This window comes from Vespula vulgaris, chromosome 3, assembly GCF_905475345.1.
Source record: "Vespula vulgaris chromosome 3, iyVesVulg1.1, whole genome shotgun sequence".
NCBI lineage: Eukaryota > Metazoa > Arthropoda > Insecta > Hymenoptera > Vespidae > Vespula > Vespula vulgaris.
In genome coordinates this window covers 9209815-9228648 of record NC_066588.1, presented here as the reverse complement: position 1 = coordinate 9228648, position 18834 = coordinate 9209815, and the positions used below count along the sequence as shown (strand labels likewise).

Genomic DNA, 18834 nt, shown 5'->3' with positions numbered 1-18834 from the left:
TGGAAGAACGGTATCATTCGTGTATCGATTTTATGGAAACTATTTTCTACCAATATTAATTTCCTAGTTATTCTTTTCTGATAGGCACTAACCAATCGTCATGTTAACTCGTAAATAGATTTCGCTTATAAAAAGGGGAAGAAACAGTATTGCACAAACCAAGGGCAAAATTGTAGTTACATGCTACTTCTGAACGTGTAGTTATATACTACTTACCAACAATCAACAATAATAAAAAAAATATTATGACACTTCAGAATAGTACAAATATATATGCAGTATATTAATGGCGATCAAACTCAAAATAATTTATAACTCAAAATATTGCATCATCGAAATTTCGAGGAAAAATATCTTCGATTGATTAGTTAACTCGATCTGCTAAAAGACACGATAAAGAGTTTCCTTACCGAAGTTGCTCATTAAAAAGGATTGAAATCACAAATGGAATGACTATAAAGGCAGAATGACGTTCACACGGAGAAAATCCAACGTTTGTACGGTGTACCATTCTCTCATAAATTAGATTTATATTTTATATGATCTTTTACAAGTCAAACATAATATTTCTGAAGCCTGTAGTAAATAGAACGATACATTATAACGAATAGAAAGAGCCACGTAATTTTTCCGTTAATGTGATTTATATAAGAACGGATACTATCCAATTATCTACTACAAACTTCAAATATTTATCAGATTTCGAAAGCAGACTTCCCTCTTATTTCCTCTATTCCAAAATACAAATAAATTTGTCACATAAAGCTGATATCCCATATTTACTTTGAATAATCACAACACACAAATATATCATCAATGCACTATTAGTTTTCTTAAATTACGTTTTCTTAATTGTTGCAGCACACTCAAATAATTCACCATTAATAGCCATTGCAATTTCCGTGGCACATAACATCGTAGTATGATTACCTTCAACAACGTGAACATCTACTTTGCCTTCAGTTATCTGAAAATACCACCACTTTACAATAAAATAATATCATTTTCATCATTTCTACAAAGTTTCAAAACCTACATCTTGCAGTTCATAATCATACGAAGCATTTAATATAGGAGGAAATAGCGGTTTGAACAATGTGATTGGTGCTCTTAGATATGGCATTGGATCTGGATTATAAGTTGCAATTGCTCGCAATCTCACATAAACTGAGTGAATAACATTTCTTCGATCTACTTTTGAAAATAATTCTTTGCGTTCGGGAGATAGAACATTAAGCCATGCATTTAATTTTTCATCCCACGAATTGCATTTTTTTAATTCAAGTTCAAGCTGCAAAGTAATATTAGAAAATTAATATGAGACTTTCCGAAAATAGACAAGAAATAATATCCTTCAGAAAAATGAAGACGAACCTCTACATCTTTGCCACTCTCATATGCATTGATTATATCGTACAAAATATTGTTCTCTAATTCTTCTTGCGATGATGAACGCAAGTTTTCCTGTATTAATTTTTTCAGATACTGAGGAGCACCGTCTATCAATATTAACCGGCCAATAAACCCTTTGACTTCTAACATTCGTGCGAGTTCAATAGCTACAAGCGATCCAAATGAATGTCCTATTAACATGAATTTCCTTCGATCCTTAAGTCTCTCCAATATATGCTACAATACGTAAAGTTATGTATCATGTTAATATCTAATGTTCATCAGTATTCAATTTAATCAAATGTATTTTTCTAAATACTGGACATACCGGTAGCACGAAATTGGCCATAGCTTCAATAGTTTTTAACTCATAATTTGTCTGGAATTGAAAACATGTCGCGGGTGATTTAATGTTCGATTCTAATATTTTGAAAGCGCCAGCATAGCCTTCGATCCCTGGAAGAAAGAATATCTCATCCCGACCCTCCACCGGATTGGTTTTAAGTGGTATAGCTAGTTCATTACTCATTTCATCATAGAATTGCTTTAATATATTTATAATGGATAACACTTGATTTGTATCATTTTTATGAGAGTAATTATTTTCCATCAATTTATTATTCATTCCCATGAGAGTTTCGAAGTTCAAGTTCCGAATATCTGAAACGGTAAGGTATATTTCATATTCACGTTCGAGTGTCTGTCTTATTTCTACAGCAGTCATGGAATCCATTCCAAGTTCAGGCAAGGGAGTACGTGGATTAATGCTTTTCAAATCTTTAATACCTGAAGTCAAAAATTGATACTTTTCAGTTAATAACGATAAGTAAAGAAAGTATATCAAGGAAATTTCAAGGAGTACTGAAGTGAAATTATTAATATCAATAATAATATATGGTTGGATAATACATACACAAAATATTTAAGACAGCGTCTACAACATTATTCATATCGCTTTTGTTTCGTTTTTCAGCGACTACCATACTAGCAATCACAGCTTTATCCTGTACCAAAAACCCATTAAGTTCTTCTAAACATGAAGATATTTTTTGCAGTAGGGTACCACCAATAACAAGTTCTTTATCTTCATTTTGCATTTCAGCAACCAAACCGACATCTCCAATCGCTCCCCATTGTATAGCTAATCCAGGCAAACCTTCTTCTACTCTCTTTTCACATATTCTTTCCATAATGGAATTAGCCATACCGTAATTAGTTTGTCCAGCATTCCCTCTTCCGCATGACACGGAAGAGAAAACGACAAAATGACGAAGATCTGGACAAAGTTTTCTGGTCACCTCGTCCAAACATTTTGTTGCCCATGCTTTTCCTTTGAAAGATTCCTCAAAAGTCTCCGGTGTTTGATTTCTACAAATACTGTCTTTCAAAGATACCGCGAGATTGAATATACCATCGACAGGACCCTGGTCAATAGCTGTTTTCACAATTAGTTCACTGGCATCGCGATCAGCCGCATCTAGACCTACCAGGATCTTGATATTTACACCGTATGATTTCCACAATTTGATTCTCATGTGTTGATAACCATACTTTATGCCATTACGTGAAGTAATGACAATATTCTGAGCATTTCTTAAAATCAACCAATCGATTAGTTCCAAGCCAAATCCACCCAAACCACCAAGAACTATATAACTTTTGTTCGGAATACAAATGTAAGCAGGTTTAGCCAAAATGGGTGTATTTATTGGTTCATTTTCTTCACGGATCTTTATCAGTACCTACGATATATAGGGCAGATTGCAGATTATAATTTATATTCTTAAAACAAAAACTATTTCTACGAATAATAAAATTTATATAGACATAAAGTAAAGTAAAATACATAAAATACATAAATACAATGGCCGTGTACTTACTTTTCCCATATGCTTTCCAGCTGCCATGAATCTAAATGCAGTCTCTACTTGATCTTGGCCGAAGACTGTCCTAATTATCGGTTTGATCGCATTTTCCTTCATAAGTTTGTTGAATATTGAACTAATTTCGTTTTTGACTTCGTCATTTGTGTTTATAATTTGATCTAACATTACACCATGAAAACTGATGCCCTTCATGAAGATTTTGGTGCTCAATTGATGATTTGCTGCTAAGTCGAACTTTCCAATTTCTAAAAATCTTCCTTTATTGGACAAACAACGCAGCGACGTTTGAAATTTATCATCTGCTAAAGAATTTAGAACAATGTCTACACCTGCACCATTCGTTTCTTGCAAAATCATTTTCTCAAAACTAGTATCTCGCGAATTTCCAATGTGATCATCATCCATACTAGGGAACGTTTTTTTAATGAATTCACGTTTTTCTGGTGTACCGACCGTAGTAAATACTTCACAGCCTTCACGGAGGGCTAAGTTAATAGCGGCTTGACCAATTCCACCAGAACCAGCATGGATAAGAATCCTGTCACCCTTCTGCATGTCTCCGTTTATGTAAAGTGCAGCTATGCATGTGCAATATACACAAGGTACTGTCGCTGCATCTTCTAAAGTCCAACTTTCAGGTACAGTCCAAGAAAAAGTTTTGTCCAAATAACAAAAATTTGATAAACATCTGAAACAAGATTCATTTGTCCACTTTACTTCTATTTTCTATTATTTTATATACCCGATATGATTTGAATAAGAAGTATACCTGTTGCGGTTAAGCCCCATAATTCTATGCCCAGTAATACTTTTTCCACTGTATTCAAGTCCAATTGCGCAATCTATATCTTTTCTATGTATTTCGAGTGATATTTTACCCGTTGATAACATCACGTCTTTGAAATTCAGTGATGCATAATGAATACTAATAAGATCTGCATCTTGATAATCCTTAGTAATAGGCCCTTCAGTCCAACGAAGCGTACTTAAATCTCCACGTGTCTGTTAAAGGATATATTAGTATTCATCTTAGGTGCTACTATTTTGCTAAAATATATTCATACGTACCAATTGAGTAATAATGGCGTGGTAGGTGAGCCTGGGCTCGCAAGGTCGCAGGAGCTGATGCCTATATGAACCCCAAATGTTCTCTGGACGTAAAACATTTGCAATGAGATCCATTTCGAGTTGTTCGGAGTAAAGGGGTAGATTTAAGGAAAATTTTGGGGCATTAAGGTCTTGAATTAAAACAGCTCGGAAGATATCCCCACCAGGTTCCTTCTGTAAGCAGTTAATGAATCCTAAGAGACCTGACTGAAAGTTTCCTTCTTCAACAAGTATAATTCTTGTGTTCTCGATGTTTCTTTCCTCATTTCTGGCAAGTATATATTGTACTTTGTGCAACCAGTTAAATTCATTGCTATTAACATCAATAATCATGGTATTTTCCGGAAGTTTATTCGTCTTTCTTAACAGTATCCAAAATTCCTCCGAAGTACTTTTTTCCAAAACTACACGTAACTGAACTTCCTGTAAAGTTGATAAGTTCAATTTTGTATTCCTTTTTTCACGAGATAAAATGAAACCTCCGTCTTTTGTAGATTTTAGAAGTTTTTTCAAATCGTCCCTTTCTCCATTCGTTAACAAATCATATCCAATGGCCAATGACGCGATTTCACCCGTTTCAATCATATTTAATTCTGAAATCGTGACACCTTCAGGAATATTGTCCAGTTTTCCTCCCGGTGTGAATACATTAACATTGGCTTGCACCAAAGGCAATTTGTTCAAAATGTCCAAAACCAGCGGGGAAGCGAGTTTCTCTGCTAAGATATTATCCTTATCTTGAACGAGTTCAATTGTCTTCACCTTGTTCATTGGTATATTCTCAAGAGTAATATGTACGGATAACGTTAATATTTCTCGTAGTGATGTTTCCATTCTGTCACGATAAGCAGTGAATTTATACTCTTCGATAATGGGATCACTGACAGGTCTTTTTCGTGCAATCGCAGTAGCACTAACTTTATGTATTTCCACACCCCCCGCGACAATGACATCAATGTTTTCGTAAAATTGTACAGGTACATCTGAAATAAAAAATGGTCATTGTCCGTATTTGATATGAAGGAACTTTGTATATTGCTTCACCTTTCTTTCACAATATGTGTTATATTTACATTTTTCATTAGTATTCAAACTTTGAAGAAACTCTTTATGAGCTTTAGCATCTATTACTAATTTTTGAATTCCAGTCGGCACCAATAAATCTCTAGTATCTACATTAATGATTTTCATCTGCAACATGTTGTCCATAAACGCTACCCAATTATTTTTCCATTCGATGTGTCCTTTTCTTCCCGAAACAGACGCACTACGTATGCTTCTGAAGAGACCGCTATATTGGTAACCACGTAACTTCAACTCTTTATAGATATCCTTCTCATTTAATTCTTCTTCTTCATTATTAAGATTTCTCTTGATTATATCAGCGGGTACTTTCTCCTTGGATATGTTCGATTCCATATTACGAATTGTTCCAGTAACAATAACAGCACTTCCCTCGACCACTTCGAATTTACCACTACCTATTCATTTGAAGGAAGTGATGCACTAAATTACGTGGAAAGCAGTTTATATATGATAGGGAGCATTTACCTTTCTGAATCATGACAACCATTTCCACTTTGCCCTCTTTGGGTATAGCTGTGGCTCGATTAAATTTTATATTTTCCATGACGACGAACATTTCTGTATAGAACGTTTCTATTAGCCTTCCCAATGTTTCCCACACCAGGCATAAATATCCTGCTCCAGGATACAAATTTCTGCCATCAATCACATGACCCTTTATGTACTTGAATTCTTCAGTGGTGTACGTTACTGTAATAATTTGTTCTCGGGAAATAAGTTTCTCCCGGTTATTGTAATTCACTGTGAACCAGCTATTGCTATGTTCCCACCTATACATAATATAATAATGAATATTTGCACTAATTTCAACAAATTTTAAAATTATGGACCCTTCTTGTGATTTAAATTCATGTAAATCTTACCTAATAAGAGGTGATATCATTGGAGTGCCTCGACATACAGGATATTCCACAGGTGGGTATAGTTTAGCAAGATCAAGCTGTGAACCGACATTATACAGTTTCCCTAATCCTTCTAGGAAAACTTTTACGTTATCTTTGTGATCTTTCTGAGTTAATGCAATATTCATAACCGTTTTTTGCAATGATTTGCTAAAAATTTCATGTACTTGGCTGTCTGGCGTAATTTCAATGGTAACGGCATTGTTAGGAATTAAATTCAACGTTTCTGCAAATAGTACAGGTTTCAACAAATTATTAGTAAGATACTCGGCCGATGAGAATTGTGCACTTGTAGTTGACCATTCGCTCTGTGGTACAGATGTACTCAACCACTTATAACTTCGAGGCTTTGCTACAGGTATCACTTGTTTCAAATTTGTCAGAAGTTTGCTCTTGGCTGTAGCGATATAACGGCTGTGATATGGTATTCTTTTCTCAGATAACGCATTTGCCCATATTTCGTTTGCCTGTTAAACGTATAAATATTACATGTTTTTTCATAAACAAATCAATCCAAGCAATTTTTATTATTTGTTGGGTTATCTCTGGTATAAGACGAACCTGTAGCTTTTCCACAAATGCTTTTAATGATTCAGCTGATCCGATAATTGTTGAACTGTCGGGTCCATTGTGACACACGACGTCGATATCATTAGGACATAAATTCATTAAATTTTTATAACCAAGCCCTACTACGGCCACAGAATATTGAGGTATTTTTGCTTCTATCACGGATATTCCTAGCGAATACGCTGCCAATATCGTTTCCTCCAGTGTCAAAATTCCGTCTGCATATGCACAACCAAGTTCACCCACAGAATATCCAATTATGTAGTCCGGTAGTATTCCTACTGAAGTTAGAAGGTCTACCAAGCCGATCTGTTCACATTTTTCACCGTTACCTCATGTTGCCCAATGAATGCAGACATCACAAGTATTTAAATATTAGTCAACAGTACCTGAACCGCTGTTATACGGACGAATGAGTACACGATATTGTCTAATATGCTAATATCTGTCCTAGTTAAAATCTCATAAATATGAAGTTTACGTGGTTTTAACACAGCATCGCATTTCTCTATTGCTTTAGCAAATGTTGGAAATTTCATCAATGCTTCACCTAGGAATTTTTAGATACCACATAATACAATTAATCATTGTAATATTAATTATTTCTATAGATTTGAAAGTTAAGAAACAAATATTCGAATAATTGTTTTCATACATATTCCGGACCATTGGGAATCTATTCCAGGGAAGACGAAACATATTGGTTTCTGCGTACCAGAAGAATACTCAATCTTCCTTACTTTCGTGTCAGGATGTTGAATATCAGTTATGATGTATCCTCGATATAAGTGACCTGGTATTGCTTTATAATGAATATCGTGAAGAAGGCGAATAAATTCAATTTCTGTCGATCGTTTATCGATCTATGGAAAAGTAAGTTTGAATATTACTTGCACAATTTAACTAGTTATATCTTTATACCTCCTATTAAATAGTACGTTGATTTTTTTTTTACATACTTCATTTAATATAGTTTCTACTGCTTTTGTGGTACGTCCTGACACAGCTACGAGTCTAGGCAAATCATCATCTGGTAATCCTTTGTCGATCTTTATTTTCGGATTCGACTTGAGTAAAACGTGAGCATTAGCACCACCGAAGCCAAAAGAATTAACGGCTATGTATTCACCATCTAAGGGAGTATGTTGTGCAACAACATCGATTCGTCCTTCTATTAGGCCTTTCGCATCTTTTCGTGGTTCATTGAAGTTAATATTTGGCGGTATTATGCCAGATTCCATCGATAATATCGCCTAAAAGACATATATAAATAAAATATGAATTTATATAATTAAAAAAGCGTGTTTTCATTTACATTTATATTTAAAGAAGCATATAAACGATACGCAAACATTCTATATAAACACAAAGTTTATTATATAAATAATAAACTGAATATATTGGAAGTAAAGATATAGGTTCTAAATAACTTAATAAAACATCGAAAAGAATCAGATAAGTAAATATTTGTGACACTTTATGTTTCGAAAGATGTTTACCTTAATAATGGAACAAATTCCACTAACTCCTTCAGTATGCCCGATGTTCGATTTTACGGAACCAACTTTAAGAGGATTAGTTCTATCTTTAGTGAATATCTGATCTATGGAATTTAGTTCTTCAGGATCTCCGACTCTCGTTCCGGTACCGTGAGCTTCTACGTAAGGGATACAAGCTGGTGATATACCGCATTCTTCGTAGAATTTTTTGAGAAGAACACTTTGTATCTCACTAGATGGAAATGTTATTCCTTCTCTTTTGTAACCATCACAATTCGTTTTTGCATGAACAATCGTAGCATAGATTCTCTTAGCAGTTTTTGCTTTTTGCAAAAATGCTACAGAGACACATTCACTACGTGTGTAACCATTTGCACCTTCGTCGAAAACTTTGCAGCGACCATCTTGATTCAACACCCCTGTCGGAGATATCAAAGTTTAAGAATTAATATTGCCATGTTAATTCGATAAGAAAAGAAAAATCTTCTGAACAATTCGGAACAATCTGAACCTAAACGGTGAAATTGTTTGGACGCGTTTGGATGGAGGCAAAGATTCGATCCACAAATAATTGCATAATCGCATTCTCCACTACGTATAGCCCTATAAGCCTGTTCTACTGCATAAACAGTAGAACTACACGCTGTATCAACGTTATATGATGGACCTGTTACACCCAACCAATATGAAATATGTTGAGCCATCATACTTCTGCAACAGCTCGTGACACCAGAAACACTTTCCTATTTTGAAAGAGACATATCCTTTATTTTATACATCCATATAAGCGATCGATAATCTATACCCTCATCGTTTTTTCTTTTGAAGTACCTGAAGTATGTTGTGAAGCAAAATTGCTTCGGAATCGGAGAAACATGAATTTAGGAATACACCTGTCCTTGTTCCCCGAAGATCTTCTGGATTAATCCCAGCATCTATTATAGCTTCGTAAGTATGTTCCAACATCATTCTGCTCATAGGATCCATCGTATGAGCTTGTTTAAAATGTATTCCAAAAAAGGACGCATCGAATTTTTCAATATTTTGAATTTTGCCGAAATGCTTTGGAATGTCTGAATTACATTATAAATCATAACGATAGGAAAACGTTAACGTTAAATAGCTTACTCTGGTAAATGAAATTAGTATATTCGGAAATTGATACCTAAGGTCCATGCGAATGCGTTTTCGGTGATACAATCTTTGCAGTTAAAAATATTATTTTTAAATTCCTTCACATTTTGGGATTCTGGAAATCTACCCGCGATTCCAGAAATAACAACTTCTTCGCCTGGTTCTGGATTAGCATATGGCAGGCATTTGTACGATATTTTGGTATCTTCATATCCTGTCATGGTATTTTGTTATATATCGATTTTCACCGCGACATGTAATGTAGTAATCAGATCTATATTGAAACAATCTATAAGTTTTTACTATGACTGAAATCGACAATGAATCCACTTTTATAACAATGTAATATCCTTCGTCAATGATTTGATTGTCTGACGTAATATTGCACTTTTTCTTTACTTTATGTTTTTAACGTATTGAATTGATGAATGAATACATTTAACTCTTGAACTTCCTGTTATTCTATTGTAGTAAGTTATTCCGTCGACATTATTTTACGTCAATAAAATCTACTTTCACTTGTTATAAGATACATATTATTTAATTGCATATGTTTACGTTTATATTGTACCTATTGTATATTATATTCTTTCTGGAAGTTTGCTTATCATATATGACATTCTGGTGAGTTAAATTTATATTTTTCTGATGTGTGTGTGTGTGTGCGCGCGCCCGTATGTTTATCATTTTATTGGAAAACTGTCATTCCAAAGATAACGCTTTGTAGTAATAGAACTTGTAATGAATATGGAGAATACATGAACATTTTCAATTTTTCAAAAAGTGGATGTGGTTCAGAGCGAATAGTAATAAATTCTTCATCAGAGTATGTACGCTATAATCGCAGAGAATCATTGTATCGAAAAGCAAAAGTTTTCGAGTAAAATATTTTTGAGTTTTTAAATTGTTCCGTTTCAGCGCGTATTTTTATTATTTTCATAATAGGTGTAAGAGATGTAAGGAAGCATAGTGATATCATTCAATTCTTCAAAAGTTTACGGTGTCTAATATTCACAAATATCACCTTTAATGTGTACCGTGAGGTTGATGTAGCATCGACTGGAACCGGATCAATCTCTGTTTTCAGAATAAACTCGCAGTCATCTCGTTTGGCCGCATCGAGACGAACCAGAATCTTGACATTTTGCAGTGTCATTTCCTTAATATGATTTTCATGTATTAATAATCATTCTTTATGACATTTCGCGAAATAAGGATAATATTCTGAGTATTTGATATAATCAATCAAACGATTCATTACAAAACAACTCCTCCCAAACTACCAATAAGTGTGTAACTTTGTTTGAAATACAAGTATAAGAAGGTTCAGCCAGAATGCGTGTATTTAGTGGATTATTCTCTTCGCGGGCGTTTATAAATTCCTACGTCGTTTAAGGTGGATTGCAGGTCAAAATTTATATTGTTAAAATAACAACATATTCCACTATTAATAAAATATTTAAAGAGATAAAATAAAATAAAATAAAATAAGTAAAATACGAAAAAACAACAAATGTTAACATATTTTTTCAATAGGGTTTCTTGCAAGTATGAATCTAAGTGCTGCCACTACTTGATGTTTACCAAAGACTATCCTAATTATCGATTTGGTCGTATTCTCTTTAATGAGTTGGTTGAATGTTAAATAAATTTCGATTTTTGCATTGTCATTTGTGTTCATAGTTCCAACTAACATTACACCATGAAAACTGACAGTCTTCATAAAGATACGATGCTCTATTGATTATTTGCCGCAAAACGGAAGTTTCTAATTTCTAAAAATCGTCATTTATAGATGAACAACGCAGAGAAAATTACAGTTTATCTTCTACTAAAGTATTTAGGGAAAGGTCTACACCTGCACCAACGATTTGTTGCAAAATCTTTTTTTTCATGTTAGTATCTCGAGAATTTTTAATGTGATGTTATTCGATACTAGAAAATGTTTCTTTAATGAATTTACTTTTTTATGGTTTATCGACCGTAATGAATATTTCACAGCCTTCACGGGATACTACGTTAGTAGTTACTCGGACAATTTCACCATAACCAGCATGGCTAAAGATTCTTTCACTCTTTAGCATCCTTCCGTTAATGTAAAATGCAGCTATGCATGTGCAATATACACACGGTACTGTTGCTGCATTTTCTGAACTGCAACTATCAAGTTCAGTTCAGGAGAAGAATTAACAAAAATTTGGTAAATGTCTGAAAAAAATAATTTTATTCATACCAGTTGATTAATAATGATGTGATAAGTAATCGATATTCTATATATTGACCATATCACGTACCTGAAAGTAACCACAAAGCAAAGATGTCCCCGTATCGATATAAAATACATAATTATGTATTCACCTATGCTTGTTCCACGAATATCTTCTGTATTAAAGCTAGCATCTACTGTAGTTAAATAATTATATTCGAGCATGATTCTACACGTAACATCCATGGTATAAGCTCGTTTAATATTATAAAAGTATTGCATGGGATTTCTGAATTTTGTTCACTTTGTCATTATTAAATTTCCAGATATTCTTAAAAAATCTAATACTAGATAAATATTAATGTTAGCTAGTTTACTTCGTCAAATAAAATATGTATAATTGGTATCTAATTTTTAGGTCTAATTTAGTTTGTCTTCGGTGATACAATGTTTGCAGTTTAAAGGACTACTTTTTAATTGCATCACATTGTTTGATTCCGGAAATCAGCGAATCTGGAAAGAACAACTTTTTCTCCATGTTTTGCATTGGTATATTGGAAAAATACGTATGAATTTGTTGTCTTTTCATATCCTTCATACTCATCATGACGTTTTAATGTTTCTCAGTTTTCCACGCAAAATATTATGTAGAAATTAGAATTGAATGCAGAATTTCTCATAGCTTTTACTATGATGGAAATCGTCGACGATGAATTTACTTTTATAACAATGTAATATGCTTTCTCAAAGAATTCATTATCTGACGCAACATTGCATTCTTTCTACACTCTTTATTTTAAATTTTTTCAAATGAAAGTGTATGCATTTGGCACTTGAACTTTCTCGTATTTTATTCTAATTAAGTATTACGTCGATATTATTCAATAGCAAAAAATCCGTCATGGAAAGTTAGATATTTTTTAATTGAAAATATTAAGTTTACATCTTACCCAGCGTATGTAACATTTTTTTCTGAAAGTTTGTATATTGTATATGACATTCTGCTAATTAACAGTAAAATCAAGTTGTAAGTAGAAAAAGATGGAAAGGGCAGGTTTCTTCATTTTAATTCATCATTTTCATTTCTGGTTTATGTTATACGATATCATATCGGCATATTAAATTACGAATTCTTATGAGAATGGCGCAGCCCGTCGACAATGAAAGAATATTATCTAATGAAAAATTTCACGTTTGATCGGAATATGTAAAATATTTTATAATGGAAAGTCAGTAGGAGTTATGAGTAAGATTAAAAATATTATATAATGTGCTAATAAACAGTAAGAGTAAATGAAATAATGAATTCTGAAAATAGATAATATAAGAGCGAAACTTGGCGACTATTAGCTTATTTCATTAAATAAAATAAATCGTATGAACATGCATTTTAGAAGCCTTGTCTTTAACACAAATCTTAATCGGTGATATGGTCCTTGCGATTAAAAAAATTATCTTTTAATCTCTCCGCATTTTTGTATCTCGGAAAATAAGCAATTAATCCAGAAATAGCATCTTCTTCACTAGATTTTTGGATTCATATTTCTGAAAAATATATACGATTCGTTTTCTTATTTGTACTTATTCATGATCTCTTCTTTTTTCTCATTTCTCTGCGCGATATAATTATAGAAATTTGAACTGAAACCAAAGTAATCCTACTTCTTCATAATTATTAAAAGCGTTAGCGATAGATCTCTTTTTTATAGCAAGGATATATATCAGTGGACAATATTCGTTATAACACACAACCTATCGTGTATAGATAAAACTATGCTAGATCATTCTAATGGATATGAATACATATCACACTAAACCTTGAACTGCTTGTACTTATATTAAAGTTACGTAATGAATTAACACAATTCAATGACAAGGAAGTCAAGTTAAATAATACGATAGATATTGCGTAATCCTTCATTATAAATTTCTTCATTATAAATTCTTACATGTATATTGTACAATATGTATACACCGTTTTATCTAGAAACTTTCGCAGCATAAATTATATCCGAGTCATTGTTGCAGAAAGTAAGTGTGAATTTCTTTTGCACAAAAAATTGTTTTTAACATTTCATAAATTTGTGTATGTTTTTAAGGAAGTAGCAGTGATTAGTAAAATATCAAATGCAAAAAATGTGTATTGACTGTTACGTTTTATTATTTTATTACTCTAATAATAATAATAATAATAATAATAATAATAATAATTATTATTATTATTATTATATATATTAATATATAATATATTAATTTTAATATATTAATAATAATATTAATAATAATAATTACAATAATAATAATTATTATTATTATTATAATTATTATTATTATTCGTCTTACTATTTTTATTATTATTCTTGTTATCGTTGTTGTCATTGTTAAGATTATTGTCCTTATCATTTCAATTATTTTTGTTATTGTTATCGTTATCGTTATCGTTATTGTTATCGTGATCGTTATCGGTGTTACGGAAATTGTAGATAATGATATGTGTGATCTGAAAGAAGAATAAATCTTGAAAATACGTAAGTACAAAGAGTACAGAAGATGTCACATAGCAAGAATGACGGCGGCAAAGGATACAATGTAAAGGAGTTTTATTTCCTTTCATTATTCCTTTATTTGTGTATTCAATTTTTAAACAAAATTACTTGCACCATTTGTAGAGGTGAATATAATATCGTGCAAATCTCAATACAGTTACCGAAAATTCCTATGTAATCTATAGTACTGTTGCAACTTTTCTATGCGTATGGGATGTATTAGAAATTGATTCCGAGTATATCTAAATGCTGCTTTCTCTGTAATATTCTAGGCAGATGTGGCTCGCAGTTTTTGCCAAGATAGTTTATATGGTTATTGATTCTAATTTGACGTTGCTATAAAAGATTTATAAGTTCTTATTAACCTGATGGAAATTGTATAACCTTCTTAATATTATCATTTCTAATAAATCAATATCCATTTAGAATATTACGCAAAAAATAGATTATAGCATTTCAATTTTCTTTATGATGGATTTGATCGCCATGCTACAGATTTGCAAGCCGTATAATCAGATGGATTTTCTGATGGTTTTATATATTAAGAGTTTATTGTTTTTAATCAGTTTGAAATTATTCAATGTATGCCAGTACATAGATCTTCGTATATTCTTTATAAGTACGATGTTCTCATAAATAAGTATCCTTCAGTTTATTTAACTGTCTATATGGAATCGGATTAAACGCCATTAGTGGCGATAGTAATATTTTTTCACATATGCTTCCATAATGGGATTAGCCATATCGTTATTCGTTTATCCGACATTCCCTCTTGTGTAAGAGACTAAAGAGAAAACTACGAAGCGACCAAAATCTAGACAAATATTTCTAGTCTCCTCGTCCAAATATTTTGTGGCCGGTGCTTTTCGTTTGAAAGACTCCACAGAAATCTATGGTTTTTGGTTACTATAAATACTGTCCTTCAAGTAAACTGGGAGATTGAATATATCATTGAATTTTTATATGCTTGTCGCTGTTTTCAGAATAAGTTCGCAGACATCTGGTTTAGACGCATAAAAACAAACCAGGTTCTTGAGACTCTCGCTGCATGATTGCCATAATTCGATTCTTATATATGGAACCATATTCTGCGACATTTAGCAAAGTAAGGGAAATATTTTGAGCATTCCTTAGAATCATCATATCGACTAATTCCATGTCAAAACCACCCAATCCATCAAAAACTTCATAACTTTTGTTTGGGAAACATGTATGAGAAGATTAAGACAAAATGGATATATTTAGTGGTTCATTTTCTTAGCGGATCATTATGTGTACCTATGATGGTTAAAACGTAATGCAGATTATTATATATATTGTTAAAACAGAACAATATTCCACGAATAATAAAATATTTAAACACATAAAATATATTAACATAAGTAAAATACGAGAAAACAAAAAATGTCGACTTATTTTTCCCATACGTTTTTCTGCCACTACGAATCTAAGTGCTGCGACTATTTGATATTTATCGAAGACTGTCCTCATTACCGATTTCATCGCATTCTCATTAACGATTTTGTCGAATATTAATTAAATTTCATTTTTGACTTCTTTTCTATTCATAATTGAATCCAACATTGCACCATGAAATGAGATATCCTTCATGAAGTTCTGTAGCTTCATTGATTATTTGCAGATAAGTCGAACTTCCAGTTTCTAAAAATTTTCCTTTATTGGCTAAATAACGGCGCTTGTAGTTTTTCATACGCTTAAGAATTTACGAGAATGTCTACATTTGCAACATTAATTAGCTGCAAAATTATTTTTCCAAGCTAGTATCTTGAAAATTTTCAGTGTGACGATCATCTTTACTAGAGAATGTTTCTTTAAGGAATCTATGTTTTTCTGGTGTATCGACCGTAGTGAATACTTAACAGCCTTCAGGGAGGGCTAAGTTAATCGCAGCTTGGCCAATTCCACCAGAGCTAGCATGAATAAGTATCCTTTCACCATTCTGCATTCCTCCATTAATGTAAGGTGCTGCTATGTATATGCAATATATACACGATATTATTGTTGCATATTCTAAATTCCAACTATCAAGTACAACCCATGAAAAAGTCTCGTGCAATAGATAAAAATTTGTAAAACATTTGAAAAAATATTATTTATTTAATGCACTTCTGTTATCTAATAGTTTGCATCCAGGACATAATAATGATTTAAACAATGAGTTCACCTATTCCGGTTAACTCCCATAATTCTACGTGCACTAATATTTATTCCATTGTATTCAAATTCAATCAGGTAATCTATATATTTTCTAGTGTCTACTTCTAGCGATATTTTACCCGTTGACAACATCATGTCTTTGAAATTTAATGATGCATAATAGATACTAACAAGGTCTTCATTTTGATATTTGTTGTAATTGACCCTTCAATCTAATGAATCGTACTTAAATCTCCACGTACCTATAAAAAAGATATTTTTGTATAATGTTATACGCTAACAATTTGATAAAATATATTCATACATACTAATTGATTAATAATGTCTTGGTAGGTGAGTCTGAGCTCGCAAGGTCGAAGAAGCTGGTGCTTATATGAACCCCAAACTTATATGTTCCTTATATATTTAATATTATATAAACCCTTATATATTCCCTGCTAGTAAAACATTAGTGACGAGATCTGTTTCCAGTCGTTCCCATTGTGTAAAGAGGTAGATTTAAACAAAATTTCCGGTCTTAAGCTCTTGAATTAGAAGAATCCACTAGGTTCTTTCTGTAAGCAATTAATGAATCCTAAGATATAATACTTATTGTTTCCTTCTTCAAGAAGAATGATTCTTGTTTTGTTGTTATTCTGCTTTTCATTGCTGACAAATACAGCATGCACTTTTTACGATCAGTTAAATCATTGCTATGAACTTTAATAATCATCATATTTTCCGGAATTTTATTTTTCTTTTTTGACAATATTCGAAATTCCACGGAAGTATGTTTTTCTGAAACTATACGTAATTCAAGTTCCTGTAGAATCAATATATCCAATGATTTATTTCTATTCTTAGGAAATAAAAGGAAACCACCATCTTTTAGATTTTAAAAATGATTTTATACTGTCTTTTTCTCGATTCCTCAATAAACCATATCAAATAACAAATAACTCAGTTCCACCCGTTTCTGTCATATATGATTCTAAAATAGTAACATCTTTCGGAATATCCTCGCTGCCTAATTTGCTAGGGAATGTGAATACATTAACGTTTATTTCCGCCAAAAGCAAAACGTCCAAAATATCCCAAACTATTGGAGAATCGAGTTTTTCTGTTGATCTATTGTCTTTATTAACAACGAACTCGACTGTTCTCGATTTGATTATTGGTATATTCTCAAAAGTGATATACATAGATAACGTTAATTCTTATCGTTATTTCTTATCGTATATTTCTTTTATTATATTATAAGTAGCGAATTTATATTGATTGATAATTAGATGACAAAAATGTCGTTTTCGAGAAATCACAATAGATACAACTTTGTACATTTCCAAACCATTCGCTACCAGTGCATCATTGATTTTGAAAAAACGTTCAGGTAAATCTGACAAAAAAAATAGGATTAAAAGTAATCGACGGAAAGGAACACTAACGAATTTCTAATAATATTATTTTCATATATTATTTCACATTCCATTGATAATTATTTTGTATTTATATTTTTGATTAATTATCTAACAAAGCACATATGGTTGATGAGCTTTAGTATCCATGAACTATTTTCAAATTCCAGTCGCCACAAAGATCTGTAGTTTCTAAATCTATGATTATCATTTGCATTACGTTATCCATGAACGTTACCCAATTCTTTTTCCATTTCGTAACAGTTAATTCTTTTTGCATACGCATTTCTACTACTTCAATAAGTAAAAAAGCAGTTACGAATCTAAGTAAATTATTATCTGGCAATCCATTGTTAATTTCTGTTTTTGGATTAGGCATCAGTTTAAGTAAAACATCAGCATTCGTTTATGGCTATACGTTTACATCTCACGGAACTGACTATGCAATTATTTCGATTCGTCTATCTACGATAGCTTTCGCGTATTTACGTGACCTGTTAATATTAATATTTAGTGGAATAATGGCTTTATCGCTTATATATATCAATAATTCCTGTGTAGGCCTATATTTATTCAATATTAAACTGAAAACATTGTTTATCTTTGCAATAGAAGAATCTGGTTGGTTTGATATGTCCCAAGTTTGACTTGATGCAATCGGATTTAGTGGATTTACTCTCAATTTAGTGAAAATTCGATTTATGAAACTTAATTCTTCGGGATACCTGATCTTCATTAGTGTTATATGCTTCGATCTAGGGAATGTAAGGCATTACTTGTAGAATTCTTTGAAAGGGTACTTTTCGATCAATGAGAACTTTATTCCTTCACTATTATAACCATCAGAAATCGTCTTCGCATGAATAATCGCAGCACGGATTTCCGTAACAATTTTTGCTTTTTGTATAATGCTATAGAAGAGCATACAGTTTGT

The 18834-nt window shown here is 32.2% G+C and overlaps 1 protein-coding gene and 1 long non-coding RNA gene across 3 annotated transcripts; one reads left to right on the top strand and one right to left on the bottom strand.

The window, feature by feature from the left end:
- Positions 1-505: 505 nt before the first annotated feature.
- Positions 506-9812, bottom strand: LOC127062556 (fatty acid synthase-like). Its single transcript, XM_050991009.1, has 19 exons — positions 9608-9812; positions 9274-9515; positions 8954-9185; positions 8443-8861; positions 7903-8196; positions 7599-7806; positions 7333-7493; positions 6935-7252; positions 6335-6840; positions 5937-6241; positions 5459-5866; positions 4347-5368; positions 4048-4280; positions 3273-3966; positions 2306-3134; positions 1721-2178; positions 1375-1629; positions 1037-1291; positions 506-967 (listed from the first exon to the last, which is right to left on the bottom strand). The coding sequence occupies exons 1-19, from the start codon at positions 9795-9797 to the stop codon at positions 839-841; spliced, it is 7158 nt and encodes a 2385-aa protein (XP_050846966.1). The 5' UTR covers positions 9798-9812; the 3' UTR covers positions 506-838.
- Positions 9813-10957: 1145 nt separating this feature from the next.
- LOC127062559 (uncharacterized) lies at positions 10958-12321 on the top strand. 2 transcript variants are annotated; one of them, XR_007781154.1, is made up of 4 exons: positions 10958-10983; positions 11113-11471; positions 11578-11776; positions 12201-12321. It is a non-coding gene; the product is annotated as an uncharacterized LOC127062559 (long non-coding RNA). The 2 variants fall into 2 exon arrangements; XR_007781153.1 differs by lacking the exon at positions 10958-10983 and having other exon boundaries at positions 11036-11471.
- Positions 12322-18834: the final 6513 nt, after the last annotated feature.

Coding starts and splice junctions, on each gene's coding strand:
- LOC127062556 (XM_050991009.1), bottom strand. CDS start 9,797: ATGACAGGATATGAAGATACCAAAATATCGTACAAATGCCTGCCATAT. Junction 7,494..7,598: donor TTCCCAATGGTCCGGAATAT/GTATGAAAACAA, acceptor AAAAATTCCTAG/GTGAAGCATTGATGAAATTT. Junction 1,292..1,374: donor AGAGTGGCAAAGATGTAGAG/GTTCGTCTTCAT, acceptor ATTACTTTGCAG/CTTGAACTTGAATTAAAAAA.